The sequence below is a fragment of the Calypte anna genome, chromosome 17, assembly GCF_003957555.1.
Source record: "Calypte anna isolate BGI_N300 chromosome 17, bCalAnn1_v1.p, whole genome shotgun sequence".
Lineage (NCBI taxonomy): Eukaryota > Metazoa > Chordata > Aves > Apodiformes > Trochilidae > Calypte > Calypte anna.
In genome coordinates this window covers 4637453-4656019 of record NC_044262.1, presented here as the reverse complement: position 1 = coordinate 4656019, position 18567 = coordinate 4637453, and the positions used below count along the sequence as shown (strand labels likewise).

Genomic DNA, 18567 nt, shown 5'->3' with positions numbered 1-18567 from the left:
CCCCTCTGTTTTCTGAAGCACTGAGACCAGCCTGGATTTAATAATGACTCATTAGCTGCACCTGAACTTTATCTGCAGCTGCAGCACAAATTGGTTCAACTTCTGTATACCTCTGTTGAAGACAGAATGAAAGTCATAGCTGTGCCTCCCTGTCAGTGTGATACCTTCCTTTTTTTTGCCCAACAAGCAAACATTATGAATTTTTTTTTAAAATCTTAAAGTAAAATGACAAAATAAGTTGCCAGGCAAACAAAATCACCTTCAACTGACTGATTTTCCAATTCTAACACTTTCAACATTTATCTGTCCCCCAAAAGATACAGGACATAGACACTGATAAAATCTGTGGAGAGACAACTTGACTCCAACCATTTGTATGTGCCAGCTGATGACACCAAGCAATCCACACAGAGACAACTTGAGATAGAGGAATGAAGGAAAATATTACTATTGACATTTACACAGAAAAATAAAGTCCTGCCTGTGGAGCAGGATATGGTTAGCCCTAATATGAAATATTCAGTTAACACCAAGCAGATGAAAAGCTGAAATTTCATGATAAGAAAAGAAATCTTTATTGTAAAAAAAAAAAAATTACAAAAAAATAACATGTGCAAAGCAGTGGCTTTTTTATATAATTAAAACCAGTAAGATTCAGCATCCTCAAAGAAGTAGAAAGAGACTCATTTTCCTTAAGATACATCACTTGGATCATTATCAAACCTAAAATTATCTTGGTTGTATTAAAATCTATTCCTTCTCTGAAATACATAATTATGAGTCAGAATGGGCATAAAATCTTTACAAAGATGGAATGCTGCATGGCTTTTTCTAAAAAAAATAGGTGAGAAGTGGCCATTCCCCTTATTACTATTCACCTTTAAAAAGCTGTGCTACTTACTTGGGTGTTTTGCAAAGAATAACCTGGGTTGCAGAGATGATTTGATTCCACTACATCCTGTCCATCTCATATCCCAAATTTCCATGACAGAAGATGATACATCCAGTCAAACATTAATTATTCCTTAAAGATAACTGACATCCAGCAGCCCTCCAACGAGGCTGAAAAAAACACAGTAGGTTAAATCAGCTTGCAAGGCACCGAGTCCCGGGGTCATCAGCACCACCAGTTCCAGGAATTCTGTTGACTTTTCCATTGCTCAGGCCAAGTCCTCTCTGCAGGCTCTCAAGGTGGTAAGAATCTGTTCATGTTTCTTACAGCACAAGAATCAAACCTCTAAAAGGTGTCTGGAGACAAAGTCAAAGTCCTTGAAGACAGTCTGCTCCTTGCGGGTTAGCAGAGCAGCCTCCTCAGGAGCAGTGAGGATTGGCTTTTGTGAAGTAAACTCCTCATCAAAGTTGCTCACATCAGTTGGGTCTCTTAAAGTGGGCACAAAAGGGGGCTTCAGAGTCCTGGCAAGCAATGCACCCCAGTCAATTCCCTGTAAGAAAAAGAAGCCAATGAGCCAGATGGATATTTGTGAAGGTAATGTATGAAAGATGAAAGTAAGAGGGAGGATTGCAGCCTCCCTTCCAGATCGTTTGCACATGTCTTCAAATTAGAAATTAATTAGAAAAAAAATTAGAAAAATTAGAAAAAAAATTAATTAGAAAATAAAATTAGAAATTTAATTTTAAATTAGATTAGGAAAAAAAAAATAAAATACTGAAAACCCAAACCACCAAAAGCAAAATGCACAGCCAGTGAGTGCAGGCCAGGCAGTACAAAGATTCCATACAATCAAAGGCTGCTCTTCAAAACACCAGGAAACAAGGCTACAGCTCAAATGATATTTAGGAGAGACAGAACTAAAGCCCAGCTGGGGCCAGGTGGATCTGTGGACTTGCCAGCAACTTCTAGTGACATCCAAGTTCTTTTCTTAACTCCCCTGAAAAGCCAGCCAGGGGCTACAAGGCTAATTACTGACAGATGGGTAATGACAAGGAGCAACAGTAACACTTTTGCCTTGAACAAACTATACCCTTGACTCAAAGCAAACCTGTCTTTAACCTCATTTTCTCTTAGGATTCAAGTGTATCCTGCAAATGAAGACGCCACCAAATAGACTGACTGGCAGTGACTGTCATCACTGGACAGCATCTTTGACTGTTGCAGTTTGATTTTAAAAAGTGTAGTTGTTGATGGCCCCAAAGTATCTGTACACAGAAGCAGCACAAACTGGCTCTGAAAACTTACAGATCCCAGAAAACACACTTGAGGCATTAATTTCAAACATAAATTGAAACAGGAATCTCTGAATAGAGCAATGAGGTGTAACAGAAGCTGTCACTAAGATCTCACTGACAACTAATGGAAATATCTCTTTCTACCAACAGAAAACAAATCACTCTAAGCTCAAACATAAGAGATGAGGGGGAGGGATAACAGAGTTCTTACCTTAAAAAAGGGCTGGATTTTAATCTCTTCTGCATCTTTTTCTCCTGCTCCCAGTCTACGCTCTGGGCATTTCCGAAGAAGCTAAAGGAAATATCAGTTCAAAATCAAACAGTTGGTAAAAGAATGGACAGAAATCATGTTCCAGAGAGAAAAACAGAAGGAGGTTGAGTGACCCCTCGGTGTTTTCTCATTTTCACTCTGCAGCAAGGTCATCATCTGCTGGTAATAGCTTACACCTAGTTCCTTGTAAACAACTTGTCAACATGGGTAACACACCTGGTATAAACTGCATGAAGCATCTCATCTTAATTGTGCACCTATGGCTACTGGGTCAACCACTGAATCAAGCCATCTCCACTGAATTACTCTGGCACTTCCTGCCCTTGAATCATCATTTCTCCATTTCAGAGTTAGCAGCAACAGACCTCAGTAAAAAGCCTCCATCGTCACCCCCAGACAGAGGGATGACATTTAGGTAAAGAGAAGGGAAGGAAAAATATGTCTAAAATTTTACATTTTTCCTTAGACTGTGTGGGCAGCTCCACAGATTACTCACACAAATGCTATCCAGTCCTAACAGAGTCCCTCTGGACCCACTTACAGTGTAAATGTAAATTCTTCAGGCTCCTGGAGACCCATCAAGCCCATTACCTTCCGGATTATAGAAAGTGCCTCAGATGAAAGGAATCGTGGATACCGGACTTCATCGTTGACAATACTGTCAAAGACTTCTTCCTCATCATCTCCAGGGAATGGTGACTGCAATTGGGAGATTTTATTATTTAATCCACATAGCACCCGTTCCTAACTATTAAGCAGGGATGAGAATAGCAGGGAGGTATATGGATTTATTGTTTGGCAAGCTCTACGAATGTGAAAAATGTAATTTAAGTACTAAAATAGTTGGCTACATTCAGAAAAATTTTATTTCAGGTGGTTGAGTAAGGGAGTAAGGGAGGTTCTGTTAGAGAAAGGTGGTGGCCTTACCTCACCAACAAGCATCTCATAAATGAGCACACCCAATCCCCACCAGTCCACTGCCCGAGTGTACGAGATGTCTGTCAGGACTTCAGGAGCCAGAAATTCAGGGGTACCACAGAAGGTGTTTGTACGGTCTCCAAAACCTATTCCTGTAGGAAAAGAAGACTTTTTAAAAATCCACTGCTAAATGGATAATACAGGGTTGTTAACTAGGCAAGGACTCTCATCAGTGCTTGGTAAATGCCAATGAAGCCAAGTAGGAAGACAAGAGTATTAACAAGACAAGAGGGCAGGGTCTTAAGTTGTGTCAGGGGAAGTTTAGGTTGGATATTAGAAAGAATTTCTTTACGGAGAGAGTGATCAAGCAGTGGAATGGACTGCCCACTGAAGTGGTGGATTCTCCTTCCCTGGAGGTATTTAAAAAGAGACTGGATGTGGCACTCAGTGCCATGGTCTAGCAACCGCAACAGTGGTTCAAGGGTTGGACTTGATGATCTCTGAGGTCCCTTCCAACCCAGCCAATTCTATGATTCTATGATTCTATGAAGTATGAAACCTGAAGCCTCTAAGAACTCCAAATAAGAATATACAAGTAATACTTAAATAGAGAGCAAAACAAAGGAAACTGCCTGTAGATTTCCTGTAGATTTCATTGCTGAAATACATATTTAGTAGTCCCATATTCTGGTTCCTTTGAGCAAACAAGCACATTGTAAACTCATCCATAAGTTTCCAGAAGATTAAAGGACAAAGTACTCTTTCCAAGTTCACCATAGCCAGACAGATGAAGGTTTTTTATTTTTTTGGCTAGCTGGGGGTCTTGGGGGGTTATTTTTAAAACAGGGATGAATAAATACTACACACAGCCACCTGCATTTGTGAACAAATTGCTAAAGCCCCAATACTAAACTGATTCAGCTTCGAAGTCACTCACCTTCCTTACACAATCCAAAATCTGCAATCTTCACAAATCCTTCAGCATCTAAAAGGAGATTATCCAACTTCAGGTCCCTGGAGGCAAAGGAGAGGAAAGAGAATGGTGGAGCCTGAGGATGCCCATTCAACATCTTGTTTGCAAGAGGCAGAAGCTGGATGTTAAATAAAGAGAAACAAATCTAAACAGAACAGAATCTACATTTGGTTTAAATAATGTATTATTTGGAAGATACCCCTTAATTTATTGGTATTTTCCTTTCAATGAAAATCTCATAAAGCAATGTGGAGCTAGGTGGGGCTTATTCATCTGGAAAAGAGCATCCCACAACAGCATGACAAATTACTTGAATATCACAGTAAGAAAGAAAGCAGTGACTTACAGGTGCCCCCTCAGATGTAGTGACATGTCCCAGAGGATTAATCACCTGCAGCATGTCAGATGAATAGCTGCTAGATGACTTTATTTACTGTAAGCACAAAGAACATGCTGCTAATAACAGGAAAATAAAGACAGACAGAAGGACTGGAAACCCCAGCAAGACTGATAGCATATAGCTGGAGGAAAAAATTTCAAGTTGCTGAACTGTCTTATATTTGATTCTTTGCTGCATTTTACCTATAAACAATTTTCTTCTCATGCAAAAACTGCAGCCCCAAGACCACGCAGGCTGTATAAAACCTAAAAGAGAGAAATAGTTACAAGAAATACAAGAATCAAGATAAAAACTTTATAATGTCTAGAAACCAGACTAATTCTAATTCTAACTCACTGTGCCACGTGCTCTGGAAAGACATCTTCATGTATGCGCATCATCAGATCACCACCTGGGGTATATTCCATCACAAAGCAAGCATGATGAGGTGTCTGGAAACATGCAAACATGTTCACAAGGAATGGATGATCAGAAGAATTGACCACTTCAAATATTCTCTTCTCACAGTGCAAGCTGCCAGGATTCAAAGAACAAAACTGTCAGTGTTAAACTTGGTGTTAAAACTCAGCAGAAATCTTGTTTTGAGGAAGACAGGATGTAAAAGAAAATGTTTACATCTTAAGTTAGAGAAATAAAAGGTGAGGGCTAGTACAATATTTATCTTACACACTTCCAAACCTTGAGTTTTAAAGTGTTCTTCAGCCATTATTCCACCAGAAGTAAGAAAGCATCACTGTAACAAGTTTCCTTATTTCTGATTTCAGTTACCCAAGACTTAAGGCCACATTTAACCTTAGTAGCACCATGACCAGAACACATCATACCTACTAACATCTGATTACAGGTGTGTTCCTGTAAGCCTCTGGCAATAGCACCATCTCTAAATAAAGCTCACCTATCAATTTCATCTCTCCTAATAATATCTTTTTTCTTCAAGGCTTTGATAGCATACAGCTTCCCCGTTGCCTTGTACTGGGCCAGCAGTACCTGAAAGAGAACAAAAAAGACAACAAAAAAGCTGTACCTCAACCAAATTTGTTACTTCTTTATTGAATGGCTTTGACTCCCATGGACACAGACCATATCCATCCACTCCAGACACTCCTTCTCAAAACCAAGCTAAGGGAACTCTGGAAACTGAGCAGTTTTTTTCTGCTCCTTGTGCTGCTGCATCATTCCAGAAGGATGTCAGTGCAAGTTATATTCTTTCCACAAACAGCAGTATCACAGCTGGCCCAGAGCTTTATAAGCACCTCAGAGCTCTCACAGCAAGCAACTATGCACACAGGGCTTGGGAATGGAGCTATTACACTAGTGATCACAGAAATAATGAAAGGAATGGTAATGCTGTGCTTTATGAAATGATTTAGCACTCCCAGGATGGTTTCCTCCAGGCTCAGAAGCCACAAATCTTTAGGAGTTTTGACTTTAACAACAGTTATCAGCTGCTTGTGTGGTTGGGCTGGGTTTGTTTGCTACATCTGCATTGCAACACATCTCTTCCATACTCCAACGTTTCTATCCAGACTCCCATCTTGACTCCTACTGCCCTCCTCCCACAGACTGCAGATTTCCATGGTACCTTCCCAAAGTGGCCACGTCCCAGCATAGCAATGCAGTGAAAATCCTCAAGCTGAACTGTCCTTTTCCTGCAGACATATGAAGAAGAATTGCTGAGACAATACCCCAAAGATGCATAAAGAGATAACAAAGGAGTGTGTGTGTGTTTGCTCCAGGGGAAGCTCTGTATAGCAAAGGGGAAAGCAAACAGCTGTGTCAGCCAATCCTCCACTAAGCAGAGATCCTGAAAACAGGCTTGCTGCTGTTCTGCCCCTGAAGAAAGGAGCAGGTAACCATAAGGTGAGGAAACTGCTTCCAGTGGCAGCACAGTGACTTCCATCTGTATGGGAAACAGAAGCAACAATCCTGACTCTCTGAGGCTTGCTCTGTCTGTTGCTTTGCCTAAAAGGTTTAGTTCCCCTCCACCCCATCCTTGCATAACAAAATTTAGTTGTGCCTACAGTCCTTTCATCAGGCTCAACAGTAACTGTGTTAAGCAGACATGAACATGTTTATATCAAGGGCTATGGCAGGACAAGGGCAGAAGGAGAAGTTCTCAAACGGGAGTTGGAAATGAAACATGGTGAGACAACAGATGTAACATGTTTCTGGGAAAAAAGTAGCTGACTAAAGAGAGGCAACAGAATGTTGTGTCGACCACAAGGTGTTACCAAGGAAACCCATGCTGTAGAATTGGTTGGAAAATTAAAAAAAATTAAAAAAAATAAGAAAGAAAGAAAAAGAAAAAAAATCAACCCACACCCTAAATGCTCTAGAGTCCAGGATCATCTTTAAAAGGCAGTAGACACTCCATATGCCTCCAAGTGAAATGAAGGGCTAAGTACCAACTCATGAAGGACTCAATTCCCTCCTCAGAGAAGCACTGAGCACTAGAAGTCTGCTGCTAAGAAACCAAAGCAGACCTTGAGCAGAATTTTAGACTGCATGCTCAAAAATTTCAGCCCATTGTGTCTTTAATCTGTGACCCAAGACAGCCCAGAGTTACCTTGGAGATGCTGGGATTGGAAATTCTCTAATAGCAGATCTGCAAGACTTCTCCTCAACATGCAGCCTCTTTAGACACTAGAAACAGAATGAAAATTACAGTTTCATCCTCTGGAATCACCAAGTCAGACCTGAATAACCCACATCCAAATTTCCTCCTCTGTCATAAGCCACCATAACCACAGACAAGTTCCTGCAGTTGATCATTGTCTCTGCTTGGAGGGAAGCAGCATGAAAATCTGTGTGGTCACACAAAACTATTCCCATGTAGAATATTATTTTGACAGAGTCAAACCCTTTAAAATAAACACTTTTAGTCTAGGAGAAAATAATTCCTTTCTAGAGAAAGAGGTATCTTGTATCCCAGAAAGAGTCAAAATGACCAAAGAATGCAGTTTCCTCTATCACCAAAGCCAAATGAAAAAGGGCAAGATGTGGTAGAACACAGGTTGTTAACCATTACACTACAAAAAAAAAAAAAAATACTGCTCCTTCTTGTTATAAAAGTAGAACACTTCTTGGTTTTGCCCCGTTTCTTCAATGACAATGAACTTCATCTGGTCCTAAAAAAGCCTACTAACCCTCTTTCCCTGCTCTCTCTGTGAAATCATGAGATTTCCTCTTCCTCTCCACTCCCTCCATGCTGACCTGCTTCCCACCTTACTTATGCAAGAAAAGCAGCTCAACATTAAAAATAAAAAGAGGTGCCACACTTCTGTAAAGACCTCATATCAACAACAGCTCACTGCATTCTGTATCCCCAGAGATCAGCCAGCTAACAAAACACTGCCTGCCTGAAGTCCAGTTAATTTCTCCAGTAATAAACAATTAATAAGAACAAGGCTTTGAAAGACTACCAAGAACAGAGAAAATTCTCCCTGTTACCCAGATGTTTACCGGAGAATCAGCAGGAGATGGTGTTGATTCTTTGGAGTTGGCCATCAGAAAAAGGCGTGGGGGCTTGGGGGGGGCTTCATCAGCAAATGTAAGCTTAGCCACAGGAAAGTCACTGCATTTTTAAGACAAAATTGAAGATTTTCTTAGGGCAGAATGCTGAACACAGACACCTTTGTATCACCTTTGCTGTATAAGGTTCAGACCAACACTGGACAACAGAACTGCCTGATTGACACCACAAGTCTGTGAAGTATCAAGGAATGAAAAGGAGAAATTAAGTTGGTGAGGGTTGGACTCACATTCCAGCACTCTGAATATGACTTACCCACTCAGTTTGGACACTGAATAAACATGACTTTGTGGGGGAACTGGAGAGAATCCTGTCTGAATGGGATCATGAAGTGGAGGACTCAGAGTGCTCAAGGAACTACATGGAGGGAGGAAACTCATCATCAGGCGACCCCAGGCAGCAACATTTATGTTCATCTGAGGAGCTCGGAGAAATTCTTTCCCTGGAGGAGTCAGAGTCAAAGCATCAGTGAGATTACAGCAGACAATTTACAACCTCATATACTGTTAAATTATCATTTTCAGCCAAACACTCACGAGTTATTCAGAAAGATAGCTCACCACAGGGAGACTGAGCTTTCTTTCAGGGAAGAAAGTTTAATAATTACGACAATACAGATCAGCTATTTCATGTATAATAGTTCCATATAATATCATAACAATCCTCAAGTAGCAATTGCATAAAACACTAAATATTTATTTTATTCTGTCAGGTTTTCTTCTGTTTCAACACTGCATTTTAATCACACAGACTGTTAACACAAAATTTCCAAAGACATCTTAAAAAAAGTAAAACATTTGGGATGTTTTCATTATTTTTTCTCATTCCCTAAACTATTAATCTGAGATGCCAGCGCCAGAGACCTGACAGACAGTCAGTGGCCTGTTCATACTACAGTCTTTTACAATTCAGAATTCTCCACGAAACCTTTCAATATCCATTCATCTTTTAACAGCACTGCTGGTTAAGCTAGAACAGCTTGAGTCCTGGATCTTCCTGAGGAGTCTACTAAATAACTAATTAGATCTCTGTAACAATGCTAATTGTGAAGAGAAACACCACAACAATATCACAACATTACACACTATGCTGCAGCCAGGCTGCTTGCACTTCTTGTGACTGAAGAAACTTTTACATTCTGATGAAGCCAAAGTACTTACACAGCAATTAGCAAACATTTCCATGTCTGACAAATTGAATGGGATAAGATGCATGCCAGGCTGCCTCTGCAAACCACTGCCCTCACCTACACACACAGGATAACAGGAAAGAGGCAGCTCACCTTTCTGCTTGGGGAAAATGCGGTTCTGTCGCTGCAGTTTTGGCTTTCTCTCAATGACAGGATTACAGAACATCACCTGCCAGAGAAGCAAAGGGGATTTGTCAAGATAATTCAGTTACACTCTGAACACAAACTTGCACGTGTTCTCCCATCAAGTTCTCCACTCGTATCTGTCAGGTAAGTTAGGAGTCACTCCCACAGACTCCAGACCACACCACTCTAGCCTCAGCCTTTAAACACTTGTTACTTCAGCTGTGGTTTTAGATGTTGAAATTTTCTGCTACTTGAAATGCAAAAAAAAAACCCCAGTTTACAACTAATTCATATTCCAAATGAAATTAATCTAACTGATAAAACCAAACATAATGAACACAGCCATTTGTAGCATAAAAACCCCCAAACTAGTAGTCCATGGCACAGGTGTAAACACACACACACAAAAAAGAAAAAAAATCTCCAACTCAACTACCCCACAAGAACAAGAAAACAAAAAAACACCTACTTTCCACCCCAACAAAACAAAACCACAGAAAACCCCAAGAAGGTATGGAGAGAAGGGAAATTTGGGTACATGAGGTCAAGATCCTGCTTTTTTAAAGGCGATCACAGGAACTTTCATCACAAAACAGAGGCGAATGTTCTGTGGCTTTTCAGGGATTATCTGGATGATCTCTTCATTGATGGTACTTCAAACTATTATTAGCCTCAGAAAGATGATAAAATAAGCATACCCAGAGGGAATGCCTCTGATCATACAGGCTCTGTGATTCAATTCTGACCATTAAGCCATATGTTTAATTAAAGTGTCAACGATGACTCATAATGAAAGCAAATAAAAATGAAAGGATTCCACAGCACACACACATATAATTGCAGTGGAGCTGCTGAAGAGTCACTTCAGGCTATGGCATGTGTATATCTTTTATATCATGTTGTTCCTTATTCTGATAAATGATATTGATGTAACCCTTCCAGGGTAGTGCTCCTTCCTCTCCTTGTATCATGAGTTGAACAAGTGCTTGCAGGGCAGGCACCCTAAACAGAGGGAGTTCTCTGAGAAAGAAACAAAGCTGACATTTATACCTCTGCAAAAAGCATTCCTTGTGGTTCAAGTGAGAGGCACATCCCGTGACGTTCATTATCAAGGAAATCATCCAAACGTAAAAACTTCACAGCACAAAGTTCTCTCCAGTCTCTCCAATAAATTGCAATTTCTAGCTCACGAGACTGTTGGGATGGGGAAGGGGAAAAAAAAAAAAAGCAGAAGAGTTATGTACTGCCCTCCACTCTCTGGAAACAAGGCACACAGATCCTGTAAAAATTCAGTAAATTAAACAGTGTGCATAAGAAATTTCCATAATCCTTCTGTTTCCCACTTTCTCTGCTGTTTTCAGATGATCTCAGCCACAGATCCTCTTGGGGATTGCTGTCTTGGCTCCCCATTTCAGAAACCCCTGTGAAAGCCACACTGCTGGTAAGATGAAATAAAACTGCTCAGATAAGGAGAGAAGGACAACAGATGCTGTTCAGGCTGAAACACTGCCAGAGCTGCACTGCCTCCAGGGGAAGACTAAGATAACTGGAACAGAAAAGGACATGGGGACAGCAGCAACACACAGTTAAACCAAGTAGAATAGCAGTTAAACAAGCAAATTAGGTAAAGTGGAATGGAAAAACAAATACAACACCAGGGAATCTAGGACAGACTTACCCGGTCCAGCTCAATGACAAAGCTCTGATCCCATGCCTGGTTGTTAACTGGTCCCCAGTTTGTTTGGCCAACCACTTTATTGTCCACTTTGAGCACAGCAAGGACCTCATCTGAACAAAGGAGAAAACGTATTATAATCTCTTACCAAATCAAAATGTCTCACGCTGAAGGTGAATATCCCAATAAAATGTAGTTTTGAGTACTTGGAAGACAAGGTATAATGCAATTAATTCTCTCCCAGCTTTGAAGAAGCCAGGTTTCATATAATTACCTTCACATCAGGCTAACCTAGTACCCAGATGAGAAGACCCCATGCTCCCACGTGCCACCCAGGATTCATCAGGAAACCCCATACTCACTGCAGGGCTCCTCATTCCTCAGGTACTTCCCTGCAACACTACGGCCGTGGATTCCCAGCCCAACCCGCGCTCGGGAAAGAGACCTCAGGTCACTTGGGCTGCCAGAGATGGGAGAAGAACTCGTCATTCGGGAACGTCCTGGAACATTTTCCAATAAATCCTGACAACCCATCAGTCTCACTTCCAATGTTCCTGAGGAATTTTAGGAGAGTGAAGAATATTATTGTGGAGAAGATGAAGTGATTACGTTCAGCTCGTGCCCACAGGGATCCAAGAATTTCTCGGATTCAATGATTTCTTGGTTAAGAAGTAACAGAGCAATAGTCTGCAGAGTAATAGACTGCAAATCCATGTGATCAGAAAGCACTGGCTGGCCTTAAAGAAGTCAGCCAGTTTCCTAGCAAATCCATAGAAAGTCCATATAAGAACAGGCATCACAACTATGAGAAGAAATCAATTAATTGTTCCCTCTGTTCTCATAACAACATACAGGATTTACACACCTGTGAGGGCTGTAGGTTTGATGACTGAAGTGGATTGGATGCTGCTATGCTGAGCTCCCAGGGAAGAAGTATTTACTAGTTCCTGCTTGATGAGTGCTCTTTTTGGGTGATCAGGAGAAAGCTCACTAAGCTGATGTTCCAAAGACAAGCGCAGCAGGTCAATCTTCTGGGAAGACTCCTGCAAACGACTCTGAGCCTAACAATATGAAATAGAACAGAAAGCAGATAAAAATTTTCAATGTACAGCCTCAGTCCAGGTACTATTAATTCTATATGAACTATCAGATCAAGCTACAAAAAAAGACCAGTTAACATCTTACTAACAAAGGAAACAAGAGGAAATAGTTTCCCATAGATCCTGGCCACCCCATCAGTATCACTTCTGATGTTCCTGAGAAATTTCACCAAAGCAAGGAATTATATCCCTGGAAGGGAAAGTGATCTCAGTCTGTCTGTCCCCACAGAGAGGCAGGATTTTCCCAAATTAATAACTCTTGGTTATCTCTACCCATTCATGCTAAATCACTAATACTGGGGCATGAAACAACCCTCCAAGAAGGCCTGAAGGAGTGCTTACCTCAGCCAAGAACTTGCGATCCTGCACCCGACTCCCTCCTAGGATCTTCAGCACATTTTTTGCCCCCTCAGCTACAGCAGCTTCAATACGAAGGTGATGTCTCAGCTCCTCAATCCTCAGCTCCAAAGCACTGATGGTGGTCCCCATCCTCACTGAGCGTTTTAGAGATAAAATATGATGAGGATGAAAACTGGAGGAGTACTCTGGATCTTGGGGCTTTGGGCACATCTGTTCTGGGCTGCGTATCAGTTAGTTAAAAACACTTTACCTGCTGGATCCACTGGATCTTCCATCCCTCCTGCTGACTGGGAGACTTTCACAATGTGCATGCGGATTATTTCAATCTTTGTCTTGCTGTCCTGAAGCATCTGCTGAGCTGTAGCCAGCAGCTTCCTCTCCTGCACAAGAGAAAGAATGTGCAGAGAGAGCCACACTCACTAAAAATGGATTATGACAACATGGTCACAAACAAGGTTAAGGTGGTACTGGCAAGAAGGGTCATAAATGATCCTGAAATGGCAGAAATAAGCAGCTATGTAAAGGAGACATTGCTAAAGATCAAGGACTTTGAGATCACCATCTCCATTTGTAGAGGGAAAGGACAGGTCAAGGACATGTCCAGTTAATACCAAATCTTGCAGTCACTGAGACTTGTGGTTCACTGGTTAACTGTGCTGAGATTTTGAACAAATCAAAACACCACAACCCTCTACACTGCTAGTCTTACAGAATTAAAATTCATAATAAGCTTGGATTTTTTTGTAAATTATCCCTTGAATTTTAATTACCATTATGTCAAACTCACAAAGTAGGATAAATATGAAACCAATAAACCTCAGAAATTTTTTCTAACATGAAGAGATACCACATGCTGTGCTCTGTCCTAAATAACCTAGTGATATCAAAACATCACACCAACTCAGTGTACAACACCAGCACTTTTTAAACTTTCTTTCTTCAAGTCAGTGACTGAATGTAGCTCTTATATTACCCTCACTACCTTCCCAGGCTTTCAAGTTTCCCTGGAGATGCCACTGCCTATGAGATACTTTTCTCTTGCTCAAATCTGCCTCTAATCTAGAGTCACTATGAGGACTGAAATTAAATGCATTAAGACCTGTGTTGGTATTTAACCAGCTAAGATAAGCATCTAGACTGAATGTAGAGTTTGTAGCTGGCAGAGAAAGGCAGGTCTCTCCAAAGGGCCATCAGCTGTTTAATAATGGTAACAGAAGCTTTTCTACAGGTACCCAGCACCTTCCACTGAGACTACAGAAGGATTTACATGTCTGAGTTAAATAACATCATTCCCAACTCTATCATTAATATCACTAAGCAACATTCAAGAGTCAAAGTATAATTAACATCTGTCATGTAAGAACTGCCAAAAAGGATCAAAACTGCCAGACTATGTTGGTCTGTCTGGTCCAATAACTCCTCCCTAGCAGTGATCACCACCAGATGCTTCAGAAAAAGGCATGGGCAACCACACCATGGGTCCAAGTGGAGCAAACTTTCAGAAAAGCCTTTTCCTAACATGTGGTAATTATCAACTGGCTTAAGTTCTTGACAAATGAAATATGCACCATCCAATTTCTTGATGATTCTTGCTAAACTCCTGAAATCTGTAACATGCAAGTCTGACACACAATCAGAGTGCTGCCTGTCCCATGCTTGTGACATGCTGTCACTATGCTGGGCACCAAAATGCAGCACTAGGATTCAGCCAAGCCTGCTTTGCAAATGAATTGCTTTCACACACCAATTACCAGAGAGTTTTTGGGTATAGAACTGAAATACAAATTTTGACCCAGGAATCCATTTTCTGAAATAGTTGCTTCTTCCTGCTTACCTTGGATGTTGAATACATTTGGATCATGTTCTCAGCTCCTTGTTTCACTTTCATTTCAACATGCAGCTGCTTTTTCAGAGCTTCAACCTTTCTTGCCATGGGGTCTGGGTTTCTGTCCCAGAGACAAGGATCTGGAGATGCAGATCCATCTGCACAAACAGTACAATCAATACAATCAGTCAACTTTTCTTGGGTCATTTCACTGTGTTATAGATGGGTGACTCTATAGAAGAAGGTCAGGCTAGTAAACAAGGTACAATAAGGTCTTGTCTGCAAAACTGACTGCAAAATACTCAAGCTCATATCATGTAAATTTGTCTTATTTTATCAATTAACCCATCCTAGCAAGCATTATTCCAACTCTATACTCATGTAAGAAACTTGAGTGTTCAACCAGAAACTCTATTGCCCATGCCCAGCATGTGCCTCTGGTTTCCTCCTACACTGATTTCATGTTCCCTCCTCTGTTGTACTAGTCTCAACTTTTTTACTACACAATTTCATCAGCTAAATACCAACAGCAGAAACTCCTACTGCTTGTGAGCCCTCATCAGAAAAATTAATTGATTCAATATATACGAATATTGGAGTACTATAATAAACTTTCCAGTCAATCATGACCCAAGACCTACCTGTCTTACTCTCCTCTTTGTCTGTTATTACAATCCTTGCATTGAGCTCCTGAAGATCCCAATGCAGTTGCTCCAATTTTCTGTTGGAAGATTTCAGCACATGCTCTATATGAACAAGATTCTTCCTGTCTGTTGTTGCTTTGCGCAGGTTTTCTGCTCCCTCTTTAATCTTCAGTTCTTTCTGTATAGCACGGCGAAGCAGCTCCTTCTCACCCTCCAGTTTTTGCTGGAAACTTGGATCCATTAAGTTCACACCATTGCCCAGCTGCAAGAGGCAGCTGCCCTGCAATCAAGCAGCATTGGGCAAAAAGATTTCAGAGATAACAGTTCTGCCATTTTTATGATCTAGCAATACCCTCACAAAACTCCATTCCTTCATTCATTTAGAACCTGGCTCACACAAATCCTGAAGCCAGCCTTTTCACCAAATTTTCAGGAAGACCAGACCAACCTTTAAACTGCAGACAGAACACAACTTTGATCTCAACATGCCTAATCTGGGTTTAAGCCATAACTGAGAAAAACCTTCAGCTTACTCTTGTCCTTGTTATTTAATGTCTACACACATCTTTGTTTGCCAATTATCAACATTTGCCCTTGGCTGATCAACATTAGATTTCACAAGTGTGATGATACAGATTTTTATCTGACTGTGTCTCAATGCTGACTGTTCAAAGACAAAGATGAACACATTAGAGCTTTTTTAGGAGCTCCACTACACAAACCAACTTAATGTCACATAGCACATCAGTGACTAAAGACAGAACTCAGAAATACCAACTTGCTTTCACACTCTTTCATCAGTTGACCATATTTCCAATAATAAACCACACTGGGTTTGTGTTACTTAAAAAGCATGCTATGCATCCAAAGCCTATGCCACTCACACAAAAATAATTATTTGTTCATATTAGTATTTTTGTTATGCACTTCAAAGACCCAACCAAACATCCTCATGCAGTTTTTCCTACGGTTTCAGTCTAATAGAAAAATAAAGATGAAGGAAAAAAAAAAAATCTATTTTAGAATTGGCCTAAAACCAAGCTGGGTCTGCAAGAGATACACAATAGCCAAAATAGGAGTTTTTCAGACTGGTAACAAAACAAAAAGGTTCATATTAACATCCTGATTCCAGGAAGTTCTCGCCCAATTAGTAAAGCCAGGAACTGAGCCAGAGCTTTGAAAAACATCCAGAGTTTTGTGAGGAAGAACTTGAATCATGGAGTTCCTGAGTCACAGGCAACCTTAACCAGCTCTAAGTTGGAAAATCAGAAAGCTCTTTATCCAGTCTGTAGCAAGTGATTAGAAGGAGGTTGCTCGTTGCAGTTCTCATTTAGATAATTGGAAAAAGCATGGAGATTTATTTTCCCTCCAAACTAAGTAAATGACTGCAAGCAGTCCACCCCCTGCCTGGATCTGCCCAGGGAAAAGGAATGAGTACTGGTGCAAAAGTAATACCAAGGGTGCTGAATGCAGAGAACTGGGTATTGATTCAGAGAACAGATATAGTCTGGGCAGTTCTGAAGTCAATTTTCCTCCCCATAACTCTCTGCCAGAAGCTAGTCTGAATACCAGTTATTGCATCATGTGAATTTTTTGTATATATATTTAGAATGTAAGCATGATGTATTCTACTGGATCCTTCTTCCCCTCTATGGATCAGAGTGCCACAACATTGGCATGGTTTGCACCAGGAAAACAAAACATTCTATTATTCAGGAGGACAGGAAAGCTGAATTTGCATTCGGGTTTTGCATTCTGACCCAGGAATTTCAGAGGAGTGCTGGGATACTGCCACAGCCCATGCTGCAGCTGTTCTTGGGTTCCCAAGGGAAGGTCAGTCCTTCAGGGTCTGTCTCCAACACAATCCTAAAAACACACTGCAGAGAAATACCCACACTAGCTGAAATCACTTTTGATACTTGCAATGGAGCTGCCAAAACTAACCCAGGCTTCTGATAAGCTCTGTGGTACAAAAGTATCCAGGCTGCTTCCCAGGGAGCATAAACTTTCAGCAGTATCAAAGCTGCACTCAGTCCTCTGCATTGCAGCCCAGGGAGATTCCCTCCCCTCAGTTATGCCCAGCCTGGAAATGAGCTTCACCTGCACGAAGCCCAGAGCAGACCTGACCCTTGCAAGTCTCACCAGGGGCACAGAAATTGATTCAGTCTGATTTTTAGCGATGAAGAGATCATTTCCCCTCAATCCTACAAACCACACGCGTGGATGTTTAAAAATCGCATCTTTCACAGCAGATTCATGTTGTAGGGACAAGACCCGCCTGTCTGACACACACAGATAACCATGTTCACTCCTTATGAGAAAAAGCCACCGCAAACTTTGGGAAAAGGCAACTGCAACCCTGTCTGGAGACAAACCCCGTGGGGAGCAGCGAGCCCCGGAGGCACCGGGATGGCGAGAGCCCGGCCTGGCCACGGCTCTTTGTGCTGCTCTCTCCATCCCTTCTTCCGATTAGGCTTGAAACGCCTCAAGGAAAGAAGGCAGGGCACCTCTCCCACTCCGGGGAGCTTACTCCAGAAATGAATGTTTTTCCCAGCACGGACCTGGCTGCCCTCCCCCAGCTCCCCACTGCCAGCCCCGGAGGCCGCCTCGCCTCCCACCCCCCCCTAGATGCTGAGCGGGGAAGTTTCACAGCGGGCACCAACTTGGCCCGGACTCCACTTCCTTGAGGCGAGAAGGGACGTTTTTAGGGGATCCCACCTGCTTCGCACAGCCTCGCACAGCTCCCCGGGGCGCGGCCAGCGCGGGAGGCGGAGGAGGCAGCGGGAAGCACCGCTCCCTCAGGAGGGAAGCCGAAGGCTTCGGCGGAGCAGAGCTGTGCTTCCCCGGGGGGAGGATGGAGGGGCCCTCTCCACCCACTGGGTGCCCCTACGAGTGCAGATGGGGCTGCCCGGGAGGGGGAAGCCCCGCTCGCCTGAGGCGAGGCTCTCCCCGCCCGCCACTCCGCCGCCCCTCCGAGCCCTCAGCGCGGCGCTCACCTGCGGGGTCCCCGCCGCCATTGCTCCGTACGGCACTGCCAACAACCGGCACTTTTTTCAAACTTCAGCCTCCCCGGGAAGCGGCCGTGCCGCCGCCAGCGCCCTCTCGTGGGGTGCGGACCCGGGAGAACAGCCTGCGGGCGGCCCTCCGGGAGCGGGGAGCCTCCTCTTCCCCACCCGCCGGCCCGACCCTGCCCTGCCCCGCCCTGCCCCGCCCCGCGGGGTCCTCCGCAGCCCAGGCTCCCGCCCCTGTCAGGAGGTGGTCCCGGTGCCTTCTCCCGCCCTCAGGGGAAATGCGCAGCCAAGCCCTGGAGGGGAAATCTCGCAGCGCTCCCGGGATGGCGGCGGGAAGGAGAGGGGCGCGACAGGCC

At 42.6% G+C, this 18567-nt stretch overlaps 1 protein-coding gene across 1 annotated transcript; it reads right to left on the bottom strand.

Annotated features, from left to right (window-relative positions):
* Positions 1–629: 629 nt before the first annotated feature.
* On the bottom strand, positions 630–18217 carry PKN3 (protein kinase N3). The gene is made up of 22 exons (XM_030461238.1): positions 18197–18217; positions 15198–15480; positions 14566–14714; positions 12982–13111; positions 12714–12865; positions 12137–12332; positions 11634–11825; positions 11275–11384; positions 10647–10790; positions 9564–9639; positions 8537–8723; positions 8212–8323; positions 7316–7392; positions 6332–6398; positions 5645–5736; positions 5086–5262; positions 4932–4994; positions 4314–4390; positions 3386–3528; positions 3050–3157; positions 2399–2479; positions 630–1442 (listed from the first exon to the last, which is right to left on the bottom strand). The coding sequence occupies exons 1-22, from the start codon at positions 18215–18217 to the stop codon at positions 1230–1232; spliced, it is 2850 nt and encodes a 949-aa protein (XP_030317098.1). The 3' UTR covers positions 630–1229.
* Positions 18218–18567: the final 350 nt, after the last annotated feature.